The sequence below is a fragment of the Lonchura striata genome, chromosome 15 (assembly GCF_046129695.1).
Source record: "Lonchura striata isolate bLonStr1 chromosome 15, bLonStr1.mat, whole genome shotgun sequence".
NCBI lineage: Eukaryota > Metazoa > Chordata > Aves > Passeriformes > Estrildidae > Lonchura > Lonchura striata.
Genome location: NC_134617.1, coordinates 14,625,602 through 14,638,130, shown reverse-complemented (window position 1 = coordinate 14,638,130; position 12,529 = coordinate 14,625,602). Strand labels below are relative to the sequence as shown.

General features: G+C 37.8%; 1 protein-coding gene across 1 annotated transcript in view; it reads right to left on the bottom strand.

The window, feature by feature from the left end:
- Positions 1-12,529, bottom strand: part of DOCK2 (dedicator of cytokinesis 2) — a 158,551-nt gene that overhangs the window by 95,789 nt on the left and 50,233 nt on the right. Inside the window, exons 26-27 of the mRNA XM_021531902.2 lie at positions 7,598-7,746; positions 1,053-1,145 (exon numbers count right to left, since the gene is read on the bottom strand). Coding sequence (XP_021387577.2) covers positions 1,053-1,145; positions 7,598-7,746 — 242 coding nt within the window. The remainder of the gene's footprint in view (positions 1-1,052; positions 1,146-7,597; positions 7,747-12,529) is intronic.

The following is a 12,529-nucleotide window of genomic DNA, read 5'->3' as shown; positions in this document are numbered from 1 at the left end:
AGAAAATATTTTCCAACACTCTAGAGAGTTGTAAGGGTCACTGGTCTTCATCCCAAACAATTTCCTGTTGTGACCATGGATGTGCCCAAGGGTTCCACACAAAAACCAGCCTGGAGTTCAGATAAACAGCTACAGAGATGTCTCAAACCTGCAGATGTACCACCAGGGAGTTCATAGCAACCACTGGCAAATATTTCCTCTGAGGGACTCAATTAGTCTCCTCAATTATTAGGAGCCTAATCATTAGGAGGCACACATGCTCTGGCTGGCAATGATCTAAAACTGTTATTTTCCAATAGAAGTAAACAGGGAAACACAGGACATTTTAAAAGGCACAAAATGTACCTCTTGTGGCCAAAATCATCAAGTAAATGATGCTATGATTTTGTAGAATAAAATAAATCTCCAAAGACAAACCATTAAATACCATCTTTCCATAAGTGAGCAGTCTGAAGGGCAAGCTCCAAATTCCCAATGAATTCCTTGCATTCTCACAAATAATCCAAATCCAGAGGAGCACTCAGGAGATGTGTACTTAAATCTGAATAAATTGCAGAACCTGTCCTCAAATATAACTCTTAAATCATGAAACCGCCACAAAAAAAAAAAAAATCTCTGGTGAGTGTTTAGTTCTAGCACATCCCCAGATCTTTTTTTTCAGTTTTACTCATACAATTTCAGTTTTGATTTGTAGAAATGCTCTTTTCAATGTCTTAAACTATGTCCTTTATGCAGGTTTGTAAAACTTTCTTCTTTTTTGCAAATATCGACTAGCTTTCTATTTATCATTTGTTCTCTTAAAGAGTGTTCAAATCTTACAACTACACTTCAAAAGACTGCTATTACAGTGTCACAGCTGAATAAAAAAGAGTAAAGCTTGAGACTTTAAATTAAAAAAAATAATTCACAAGGAATTGATAATATATTCACAAATATATTCACAATATGCTATATTTTTTCCAATAATTCACAAATGCTATATTTGCATTTTTTTCCAGGATAACTATAAAATGAGTTTCAAAGCATTGCAAATGCATTGAAATATTACTCACAATTAATGGATCTCGTCCCATTGTAATAACAGTTCTGTTCACTGTGCGAAGTAACTGCACCATTATTTCTTGAATATGGTGATAAGTTGAAGCCTACAAATGAAAGAAACAGAGTTTTGATATTAAAATCATATCTCTTTGAAAAGTTAGAAGAAACCAATTATTTCCATTTTGACAGCTCAAGTTGTACAATATAACAGCCCTATTGAAAGAGCAACACTAATTCTTCTTGCTCACACTACTCCTTAGTTCCAGCAATTTCAGTGGAATACTCGTGTCCAATTTCAGTCCAATTTCAGCCCAATCTACTCCACAATTGGTTTTTTGTTTCAAACAGTCACTTCCCATCTCTCACTCAAAGGACTCCTGTCCCCCCCCCTAACTGAGCAGTCTGTAGCTTCACCCTGGTACAGTTAACTTACAGCAAATTCTCTCACAGCTCCCACATCTGCCAGTGCTCTCAGAGCAGACTGGAGCTCAGGAATGTTCTTAGCTGTAGTCACAAATACAGAATTATCAAAGGAGAAAGTTGTCTTCCTTTACCTGAGCTACTCTGGGAGGGCACAGACTGGACACAGTTGGCCCCAGTACTGCTTTTGTAGGCTGAAGGAGATTTCATTATTTATTCTAAAACCCTGAGCAAATGGGGATGACCTTCTGTTCACCAGTTTTACTGACCTTACTGTGATCACTCAACAACTTCAGAAACCAGCATACAACAAGAAAGAAAAAGCCTAAGCAAATTTCTAGTAGAAAAGGATATTTAGCTTACATGAAGACCCTTATTTAATGTCAGAAATAGCGTGGCAAGAGCACCACAATCACAGAAGCCATGGTGAGCTCTTAATAATGTTTTAGGTAGTTGAGCCCCAGTACTATCCCAGGAGAAACTGCTTCAGGTCCTGTTTTCCCACCAAGTCAACCAACATCTTTTTCTTTCTCCTACTCTGATTGCTCCAGATCAGGCCACACCCCGAAACAGGGACCTTCCTCACCTCTGGCAATTTATCCAATTTAGCCATTTAGTCCTCCTGTGTCCTTTGGCTGTCACAGCACGTCGCAGTTGAGATGCCATGATACACAGAGTGTCACCATACAGTATCAAAGGGCTTGCAAGCACATGCTCTCTTTGTCCTTCAGCCCAGCCTTTTATCCCCCCATGTTGCAGTGCCCCGTGTGCCTCTGCTCCCTTTGGTGGCTGCTCAGTGCCCCTGGGCACTCCATGGCTCCTTGCTGTCAGTGCTGTCACCTGCTGCTCACAGCTGTGACACTGGGGATGAGGCTGGCCCAGCCCCATCCCAATCACCTCAAACTCTGTGCCTGCATTTGACAGTGACACACACAAGCTGAAAGGATCTCCTCACCTGTCACAGCATTTCAGAAGTTGTTAAACTCTATAAATGAACAATGTAGTTATGGAATAATTGGTGTTTGGTGTTTTGTTCTTTAAAATTTCACTTTCTCTGGTACAATCCACTGTCTGTAACTTTAAACTTGAGAGTGGCTGCACAGAAGACACATTTGTTGTTTTTATAACATTGTTTACCACTATAATTTAAAAAAATATTATCAACAGCCAAGACTGATAAACTATGTAGGAGCACTTAGCAGAGGGATGTTATTTGTTCATTAGTTTCCCTTTTTTTTAATTAAAAGATGAGGGCTCATATAATGTAAGTTCACTTGCACATTTCAGTATGTGCTATACCATAATTAGTAACAGTTCAGAACATTGCATAATGAGTTTTAACATTTAGCCCTGACTCCATCATTAAAGATGAGCTCTATTCTTAATTCACAAGTAGCACATAACAAACCTCTCCTGGAAAGACGATTACATATGCTCAAGCACACAAAGGTTATTTTCTGCTAGACCTCTGAATTTTCAGAGAAACATTAGCAGATGAAATGAAATGGTTTCTCTATGAAACCAATATTTTCTTCTTGATAATCTAAGAAACAATTAGGTATTCAACACTGACATTGAGAAATTAACAAAAATTGTTTTCACACATTGTCAATGCACAAGATTTCAGCTTTTATCTTACAGCTTCTAGCTGCAGAAGATAGTCTAACAACCAACTGCAACATGTTCTTTTCCAGATCATACTTCTTTTCACAAGGATGACATGGGAAAACCCACCATCATTTGGCTTCAGTCCACTGATTAAGCATAAGATTTTTTTAGGAGCTATTTTAACTACTTAACTACTGTATCATATATAAATGTTCCCTTGGAAAACAATAATTGTATTATTCCACTTAATTAAATACGGTGATAAAAATGTTTGTCTTTCCTGTTGAAAAGATTTGCCAAGGCATGGAAGAGCCAGAGCTCATGCTCTGTAGGCAGGTCAGAGGAGGGAGTGTTCTCACAGAACTCAAACATCTTCAGGTTCCTTCCTGGGCTGGATGGCACAGCTTGGCACACAGATTAGTTAATAGAAAATCCAAACCAAACAAAATTTCACTCTCTTTCAAAAATATCTGTGCAGGGTAAAAGCAGACATTGTTTGATTTAGCTTTCATCTTCTATTTAAACTGCTACAGGATTGGGACAGAAAAGGCAATTCTGTTGTTTCAGAGTCAACCCTGCACTTCAGATTCTGATGGAGTGTTCATTTATCTGGACACTGGCAAACAGGGACTCGCTGAATGGCTGCTTGGGAGTGACAACATTACACAACCTGCACTTGAGATAGGCACTGGGAAACACTTCTGCCAATTCATTGCAGCTGTCCCTGCTCTGTGCCCTCCCAAACTCTCACCCAGCTCTGCCCTCCTCCCTGGCATGGGGCTCAGTGAGAAACACGAGAGGCCTTGGCACTGTGCACTGTTCAGCAAAAACTAAAATTTCATTGCTGCATTATCAACTGTTCTGGTCACAAATCTAAACCATGGCAGTCCTCTGTGGGCAGCCACAGAGGAATCAAGCTCTGCACCAACCAGATCCTGTGTGCTCACTCTCGGGTGCACCCAGTTCTGTAACTTGTATTCCTTCTTTGACACACACACAAATAAAGGCATATATAAAAGGATAATAATTTCTTTTTTAAACCATAACCCATAATCCTGCATTGTTCTGGCTGAAAAGTCTCTGCAGAAGACCTTAAGGTAATTGGCCCTGAAAGAACATGCAGAATTCTTGACTATATTACTTTAAAATTCTCTTTTGCTAAAGCCTTAAGATCCACCATAAGTTAGGGAAAAGCTTAAAATTTTTTTACAATTCTAAAATGCTTCCAGGCTTGTTTGCTAAACAGCTTAAAATGCAACTGCTACCAATTCCTGACAATGCACAGAACAGGAAAAGATTCTTCATCTCTCTTATAGTCTTAACCAAGATTTCACTGTAGATTCCGAGAGAAGGCATTCACCATTACATTTAGTTTTGTAAGCATTATAAATAAAAATTTGTTCTGATTCAGTAAATATTAAAACATAGCATATATATCATATTAGAGACAAAATCACCTCATGAAGGACTGACAGACTGCATGAAACAAAGTGTTGTAAAGAGGGAACAGTGGTTTTAATTAAAACAGAAACAAAAAATTACTCATTTCACCATGACCTTCATCAATGACTTGCAGTTCTGAGATTTAACAGCATTTCACAGGTGCTTGAAGCACAATCTCAAGCTACAAAGCTAATTTCAGACATGATTAAATCAAAACAATATCATTTATGTCCAGAAGTTGTTTGCTGGAGTGGAATCTTAAAATCAAGCCTAGACATCTCACTGAGATGCCCAACAGTGACTGTCTAGTCATAAAAATCAACACACAAACACAACACAAAACAAAGATTTAAACAACATGCTGGCTACCTGCAGAACCCAGCAGTGAGGCAGCAGCTGAAGAAAACAGCATTTGAACACAAGCATCTGATGATTCCCACTCGCTAAACAATGTGAGGCACAACAGTAGAGCAGAGCTGGTAATATCAAAATATCCTTTCCTTTGACAAAGAAATCACATTCTTCAAAAATTCTGTAACTACTTGAAAGATCACCTCACAGTATAAATTTTCACCACATGAAACAGAACAACTACTGCTGCTTTTTCTTCCCTGTCCTTTGTGTGCCTTCTGTTTCTGATGACTTTCACAGAATAAATGCAATGCAAAAATATCCAAGTTAAGTTTCCAAAAAGTTTTAAATACTAGTCTGAATCCAGGTTTGTCTACTGAGATGGCAAAAAACAGAAGAAATAAGGACAAGACATTGGTGCTATTAATACTGTAACATGATTCTGCTATGAAAGGCTGAAGCTTTCTCCTCCAGCAGGTCAAAGCATCCATTTTCTTAGAAGGAGGCTAAGAAATGCAGGGAATGAATTGTTGAATAGAAAACTGCATTCAACTTAGGGTTCAAGAGTAATCCCAGCTGAAATAATTTGGTTAATTACCAAACAAATTGTCTGTATCTAGACACACTGAAGAAAGGCATCCTGAAGGACACTGCCCAAACAATAACAGCCATAAGTGAACTCTTTCATTTGCCTACAGGTTACAGAGGATTTTCTGCTGCAAGGCAAACACAGCCTTGAAACATTTTCCTACTTTAGCTGGAAAATAAACATGTGTGTTACACTCCAGAGAAATCTGTAGTGGCTCTCAAAGACAAAGGACTGTGTGATCCTTGGATGTTGCTGTGTTCCCTTCCTTTGCTCCTTTTTCTTGCTTTAGATAAGTAATTTTAATAGAAGATTATCAGTACTAAAGCAAGATCTGTGTTTGATTTTAAAAAATGCAATAATAATCCATGGATTCCTCTGTCAAGGAAGGGAAAATCTACAAGTGATGGCCCCACATTTGTCGCTGTGGTTACAAAGCCCAGTGTTACAGTTAATGACACATTATTAATACTTTCTAAAATCCATATTTCCTCTGACCAGCAGTTGAATTGCCAGAGGCAGGCCAGGGTATGGATTTTCTGCAACAGAAACATCTGGTTCTTTAGTTGATACCCCAACTATTCTACAATATTTCTTAGGAATATGATGCCTCTAGAGGGCTCAGCATGTTCTGATACCACTGCTGGACTTACATGTACCCACAGGGACTTCTCTCCTTATATCAGAAATGCATTGGTATTCACTGCAAGCACAATCTGTAGATAATGGTGACCCAAACACCTCACAGAGAATCTCCAGTTTTCCTTCCTTGAAAGAAACTACTGCAGAAATGCCACTTCTGTTGAACAAATTTCAATATAAATTTTTTTATGTATGTGTTTTAAATTCACAGCAATTCTTCTGCTGTTCTGCATAATGTTCTCACTCACACAAAGATGAGCTACAAAACCATATTTTCAGTAGGCTCTAATGAGTCTTTTACATGTCAGCAACTGCTGCTATGGACGGCAACTGTTAAATTAAAAAATAAACTTCATTTCATAAAGAAAGCATAACTCCATCTTGCTTTTCAACTGTGTTTTATCTTTTAAAGGATACAGTAGTACAACTGGTTGCTTTGCATTATAGCCTTATGAGATGATAGCTTCAATTTTTGCCCTATCATGCTTTCACCATTTATCTTAAGAATTACATTTCAAATTTAAATGTTCCAATATTTCTTTTGTATCCCCTTGAATCAATCCCTCCTGAACTGCTTAAGTCTAAACCAATGAGGCAAATAGTTCATAATACACATGGAAAGATTGTCTTGTGCAAACTGAAAAGCCTCAGCACTATCAAAGATTTTTATGAAATCAAGATATATGTTGTAATGATTTCATTTACTAGGAAATGATCCAAGGAGCCACAGTGAAAAACTCCTAAAATGACAGCTTGCCTTAATCCAAAGTCTGCAAAGTTTGAACACATGTATCAGAAAACTATAGCTGAGGAAAAATCAGCACATATTCACAGGTTAAGGAAATTACAGGTCTCTTAATGTAGCTACTTATGATGTTTTCTCAGAATAAAAGCCTCAAATTATTGAGAAGTTTCATTGAATAACCTACTGCTCATTAAAAAGTGAGGTACTAAAAAGTCAATTGAACATTCCCTCAAATGAGAAAAAAAAAGAACCATCCAGATGAAAATTTCAGTGTTCCAAAATGTCAGAAATCTGATAAAGAAACTAGAATCTCCAAGTGAAATATAGTAATCTGTTTTACCCAGATGTTGCTGAAAGCAGAAACCATACCTACAACATTTGTACAGTCAAAAGCATTTGTTTCAGAAACTACAGGGATTTTTAAAAAGGAGCAAGATGAAATTTGAGATTTCTTCTGCGTAATTAAAATAATTAGAAAATAATTGAAAAGTGGTGGTTGGAAGAGACCTTGCAAGGTTATGTAGTCCAACCCCCTGCAATGAGCAGAGCTTTAACTGGGCCAGGTTACTCAGGAGTCAGTATTCATCCTCAGTACCTCAACTGCCCTTTGCTTTAAGTTTATGAAAAATAGGAGAAAAGTTCAATTTGCCACTGACTTGTACTAAATATTCAAAAGAGATTAATCATCATCAATAATTTACTTTCTAATCAGCTCAGGCTTTCTACAGACTTGGGCTCTCTACATCATCATCAATACTTACAGGGTCTTGACAGCTCAGAACCTCCAGGATGCTATTTAGTAATTCCACACAGTATTTCCTCTCCTGGACCTGGAGCTGCTGATCCTCCTTCTGTTCCAGTAATTCCCTCAGCTCTTTTGTAATCACAGGAAGCAGAATGTCCCTGCATTCTGAAAGAAAGCAAATTATCTTAACAACAAATATAAATGCAAAAATATGTGCAAAGAAACCCTCCCCCAAACAGTGAAACACAATATGCCTTAACAGCCATAGTCCCAACGTGGAATTGTTGATTTTCCAGTTATGCCTCAGGAATATTTCAAACTTGTGTCATATTTTCATAAGTCAACAGTATTTTCATGTATCAGAACCAAAAGTTCCTGATAAAAATAATTTCCTTCTGTTAAATTCTGAAGGATGTTCAGCTTATATCAAACACTTGGGGATAAATTACTAACTTACATACAACGCATCTTGAAATCAATTGTGTTTAAGTAATGGAGGATTTTAATGTAAGAAAATTACTGTATTTATTAACTTATTTCTGAAAATAAGACTCAAGCAGCAGGACAGAACTATGTGTATAATTTTTGGAATGTATCTTCTGAAGGCACATGAAAGAATGCAGACAAAGAAAAGACTAATGAAAGGCCTATCAAACCTGTGATAGTGAGAGCTGTGCATACATTCACCCTTATTTAAATTTAAGGAAGCTGACATAAATATGAAGTTACATTCCAGTCTCACACGTACATTGACTTTTTCAGAGAGAGGTGCTTACAGGAAATGTCAGGAGTAAGAAATAGACAAATTGGAAATAACTTTAATGAGAACAATATCTATCCAGGAATAAAAAAATACACCTTTTTAAAAGAATGACTTAGAGTACCTGGACACACAGTGCACTCCCTGATAAACAAGGTCAAGCTGAGATACGGTGAAACTTTATCTAATGTGATTTAAAACAAGCCAGGGGTTCAGAATGCCCCTGGATAATAAGGGCATTAGTACAGGAAGACAGAAAGGTGAGAGAAGGAAGAAAAGAAAGAGACAAAGAGAGGAAGGAGAGGGAAAGAAAGGAGAGGGAAAGAAAGGAGAGGGAAAGAAAGGAGAGGGAAAGAAAGGAGAGGGAAAGAAAGGAGAGGGAAAGAAGAAGAGGGAAAGAGAGGGAAAGGAATGAAAAGTAGATTATAACTGCCTGAATTTTGCAGATGAAGCAGCAGAAGCAGTCTCTTCAGATTATTGTTATTTGAAGTAACAGCTCCAAGCTACATGAAGCCAAGAGCTTTTAATCATGTCTGAAGAGCAGCATAATTTCTTGCTCCAGAAAGTATCTCTACTCTTGGTAACTATTTCTATGACAATTATTGCAAGCTACAAGACAAATCTAATCCAATAACTAAATTACAAACTCACCAGTAAGAGAGCAGTTAAACAACACATGTCAACACAAGACCTGTTTGAACAGCAGCATAAAAATGAATTTCACCCAGCCTACTGTGCCCAGTTCTGCACGTCCTGCAGGCCACAGGCTCCCCTGTGCAGCAGGAAGCAAAGGGCTGCTCTCACAGAACACAGAGTGGAGCCCAGCAGCAGGGGATACCAGCCCCCCTAAAGCTCTTCTGTGTGGATTTGTGTTCGTGCACACTGAGAACACCTGCTGCCCTCCTGAAGTCAGGACTGGCAGCTTCGTGGTCACCAGCTGCAGACAGCAAATGTTACCAGTTTTCTGAAACAGAGATGTTTCAGTAATTCAATATCTAGCAAACCCTTATACCTAGCAAACACTTTCTTGATTTGCTCAATGAACCACTTCTGACTAATTGTAAATGAAACAAATGCAGTGTTATTAGCTGAAGCCAAAACTAAACCAAAGATGCATCATTAGCAACCAAAAAAAAGTTACATGCAATGCCTAAAAAACTTGCTGAAATGTGATAGGACCTTTAAAATAAAGGTTTTATACATTCAGTCAATAAATAAGTGCAAGTTATAAAAGAGATTATTAGCTCACTACTCTAGTGAGCTAATAAAAAAAAATGAAAAAGCTAGTAAAAAACTGAAGTTCTGTTTTCACTCTTATCTGTGGAAACTGTCCTTCAGTAGTCTAAGGTTATAGCACTTACTGCTAGCCAAGTTCCATTTAATGGTGCTTAGCAGAAGGACCATAAGTGTAAGAGTCTTACTGAAAGATGGCACAGATTTAACAGATTTTAAAGTGGATCAGAGGAAACCAAAAAATGGAATCACAAGCCAAGCCAGCAGTTCAGGCTGGATGTAAGGAAAAGCCTCTCCCTCACATGGACAGCCAAGCAGTAGCAATAACAGGTTCCACAGTCTCTGTCCTGGAGAAACCTGCTCTGACCTCAGAGCTGACCTCCTGCTGAGCTGGAGCTTGGACTGGACACATTCCCAGATTCCTTCCAAGTATTCTTCAACTATTCTAGGATCCTTTATTGCCAAAACTGCTAATCAGAGGTAGTGTGACAGGAGCTTGTTGCATTGCAAATGACCAGTTTATAATGAAAACTCAGAAACTGAACAAAGACAAGGATAGTAAGAAAGTGTCACAACACATCAAGAAATTTACAGGAGATCCTGAATCTCTGGAAAATGGACAGAGACTATCAGAAAGTTAGGAACAAAGGTATATATATACCGGTATATATAAATAATTTCACTTTTAGGGCTTGTTATTTTTTGACAAGCTGGCATCAAGCTGAGCTGACCTGTATCAGAAGAGATTATATCAAACTCATTACTCTAAAGACAGATAAGTGAAACCCATTTTTTGTCATTTTAATCCCTAGAACTTGCACAGCATCTGTAGTGAGATATAAACCCTGTTTCACATATATATAACCTGTATGGAAAAACCCATATAGTAAAATTTATCTTTTCTGGTCTCCACTCTGCTCCATCCCTGTGTTCCTTTCCAGATTTTCTGCGTTCAGGACATGCTGAAGGAATGATCCATCCCCAACTAAACCCCACATTTCTCTATAGCATTGTGGATCCCACACAGCAAGCAAACCCTTGGCAGTAAAACTCACCTGCATCCCTCTCCCTACCTGAACTCTGCAGTTACAGCAGACTTCTACCCATGGCAACACTTTGTGCCACAAGTTTTCTGCTTTCAACCTGCTCTGTAGAAATTACACTTCAAATAAGGATTCATAACTTACTCTAACAATCTGCAACAGAAACAGTAACAGCTACAACTAATTCAACATGAAGATGAATATACTTAGACAAATACATTTAACTAATCTGCAATGACACATAGAAATACAGAGTCCAAATCAGCAGCATGTGAGAAATTCAGCTGGCAACCCTTTCCCCACAGCTACCACTCTTAAACATGTCTTGCAAACACTTGCACTTCAAAAGGTATCAGTAGGGAGTGCTATGCTAACAGGCTGCTCGTAACAGCAAAGTTCAAAGTCACATCACATTATGTGACATCTCAGTCACTTTTCACCTCTCACAAAGGAGATGGAAGGTTCTTTGCACATTCCACTCTCACATCTGCCAGGATAAACATAATTATTGCTTTCACTCCTTTGAAATAATATCCAGCTCAATTTTAAGCTATTAGATGTCCCTTTGAACTGTCTGACAGTTGCCAAATACAAAAATTCATTTGGGGTAGCTTTCCAAGTTACTGGGAGCAACTGGATAATAAAAACCTATACCTAAGGAGCTTTATTTCAAAAGCAAAGAGACTAAATTGAGCAAAGTCATTGATCCAGAGGAATCCTGTCTTCTAGATAAAGTACATTCTTAATTTGTCCTCATATAGAAAATAAAACCCTAGGATTCAAGTGTTATGGGTACATTAATCACCAAGGGATACCCATTTGATCAATAATCGAGAAGCATAGATGAGATCATAACTAACAAGTTGCACCAAACACCTTAAGGAGGAGTGGGAACAAACCATATTGACTTTAAAACTCCTCCATACCAGCATTCAGAGGTCACTTAAAGTTTCCTCCCAGAAGGCAAAATGCCTGCTGCTGTCTACAGCTCATTTAAAAACCATATATGTGTATTTTGGGGAAAGAATCAAGTCTTGACCCAATTCCTCTTCCATATAGAGCCATTCCATACTCTTTAAACATGGAGAAGACAGGGCTTCTTGCATAGACCAAATTTTCTTCTTGTACTGAGAGAACAGCTGAGGCAGAAGGTACAATTGGTTTCCTCCTCCTCTAGTTTTTAGAGCTAATTGCTCTGCAAGCTTCAGTAATCCCAGTTGTACATGGCAATATAAATTAAGATTGGGTCCATATTTGATACATACAGAATCTCCTAACATATGCAGCTGACAAATTATTTACAGGGCACTTCCAGATGTGAACAATGTTGATGTGTTAACCTGCATGGAAATTCAAAGGTTGTTTAACTCTTCTTAGCTATATTATTTCTTTTTAAAAAAAGGTCAAACTTTCCATTAATACTAACATGAAAAGGATCGATAGATTTTAGTAAGAAAATTAATTTTTTTGTTAATTAGTTTGGTTAATGTGAATGCTTTATGTCTAGTTTTTTTTTTTGACTGGTTGCAAGATAAACTCAGCTTGTTGATCATACTGGAGAATTATTTAATTTTGTAATGCACTTCAAGGACATAGTTCATAAATAGAAGAAAAGAAAAAACTAATTAGGTTTTAGAAGACCCCTACCAGTTAAAATCATCCCATATGAGGATGAACTTCAAAGGTATTCTGAAAAATACATACAATCAAAGCAACTGGAAAAAAACAATGTTTGTAGCAAGGTAGGCCTGATCTTAGCCTGAGCCTGCAGGTGGACTAAAGTAAATATGAACCTGTAGTTGCTTCCTTGTATCTTTGAAAACCCAGCTAAAACTGTTTCACTAGGACATCACATAAAATATGAAATTCTTGTACTATCTTGGGACAAAGAAAAGTTTATTGCAGCAGTATA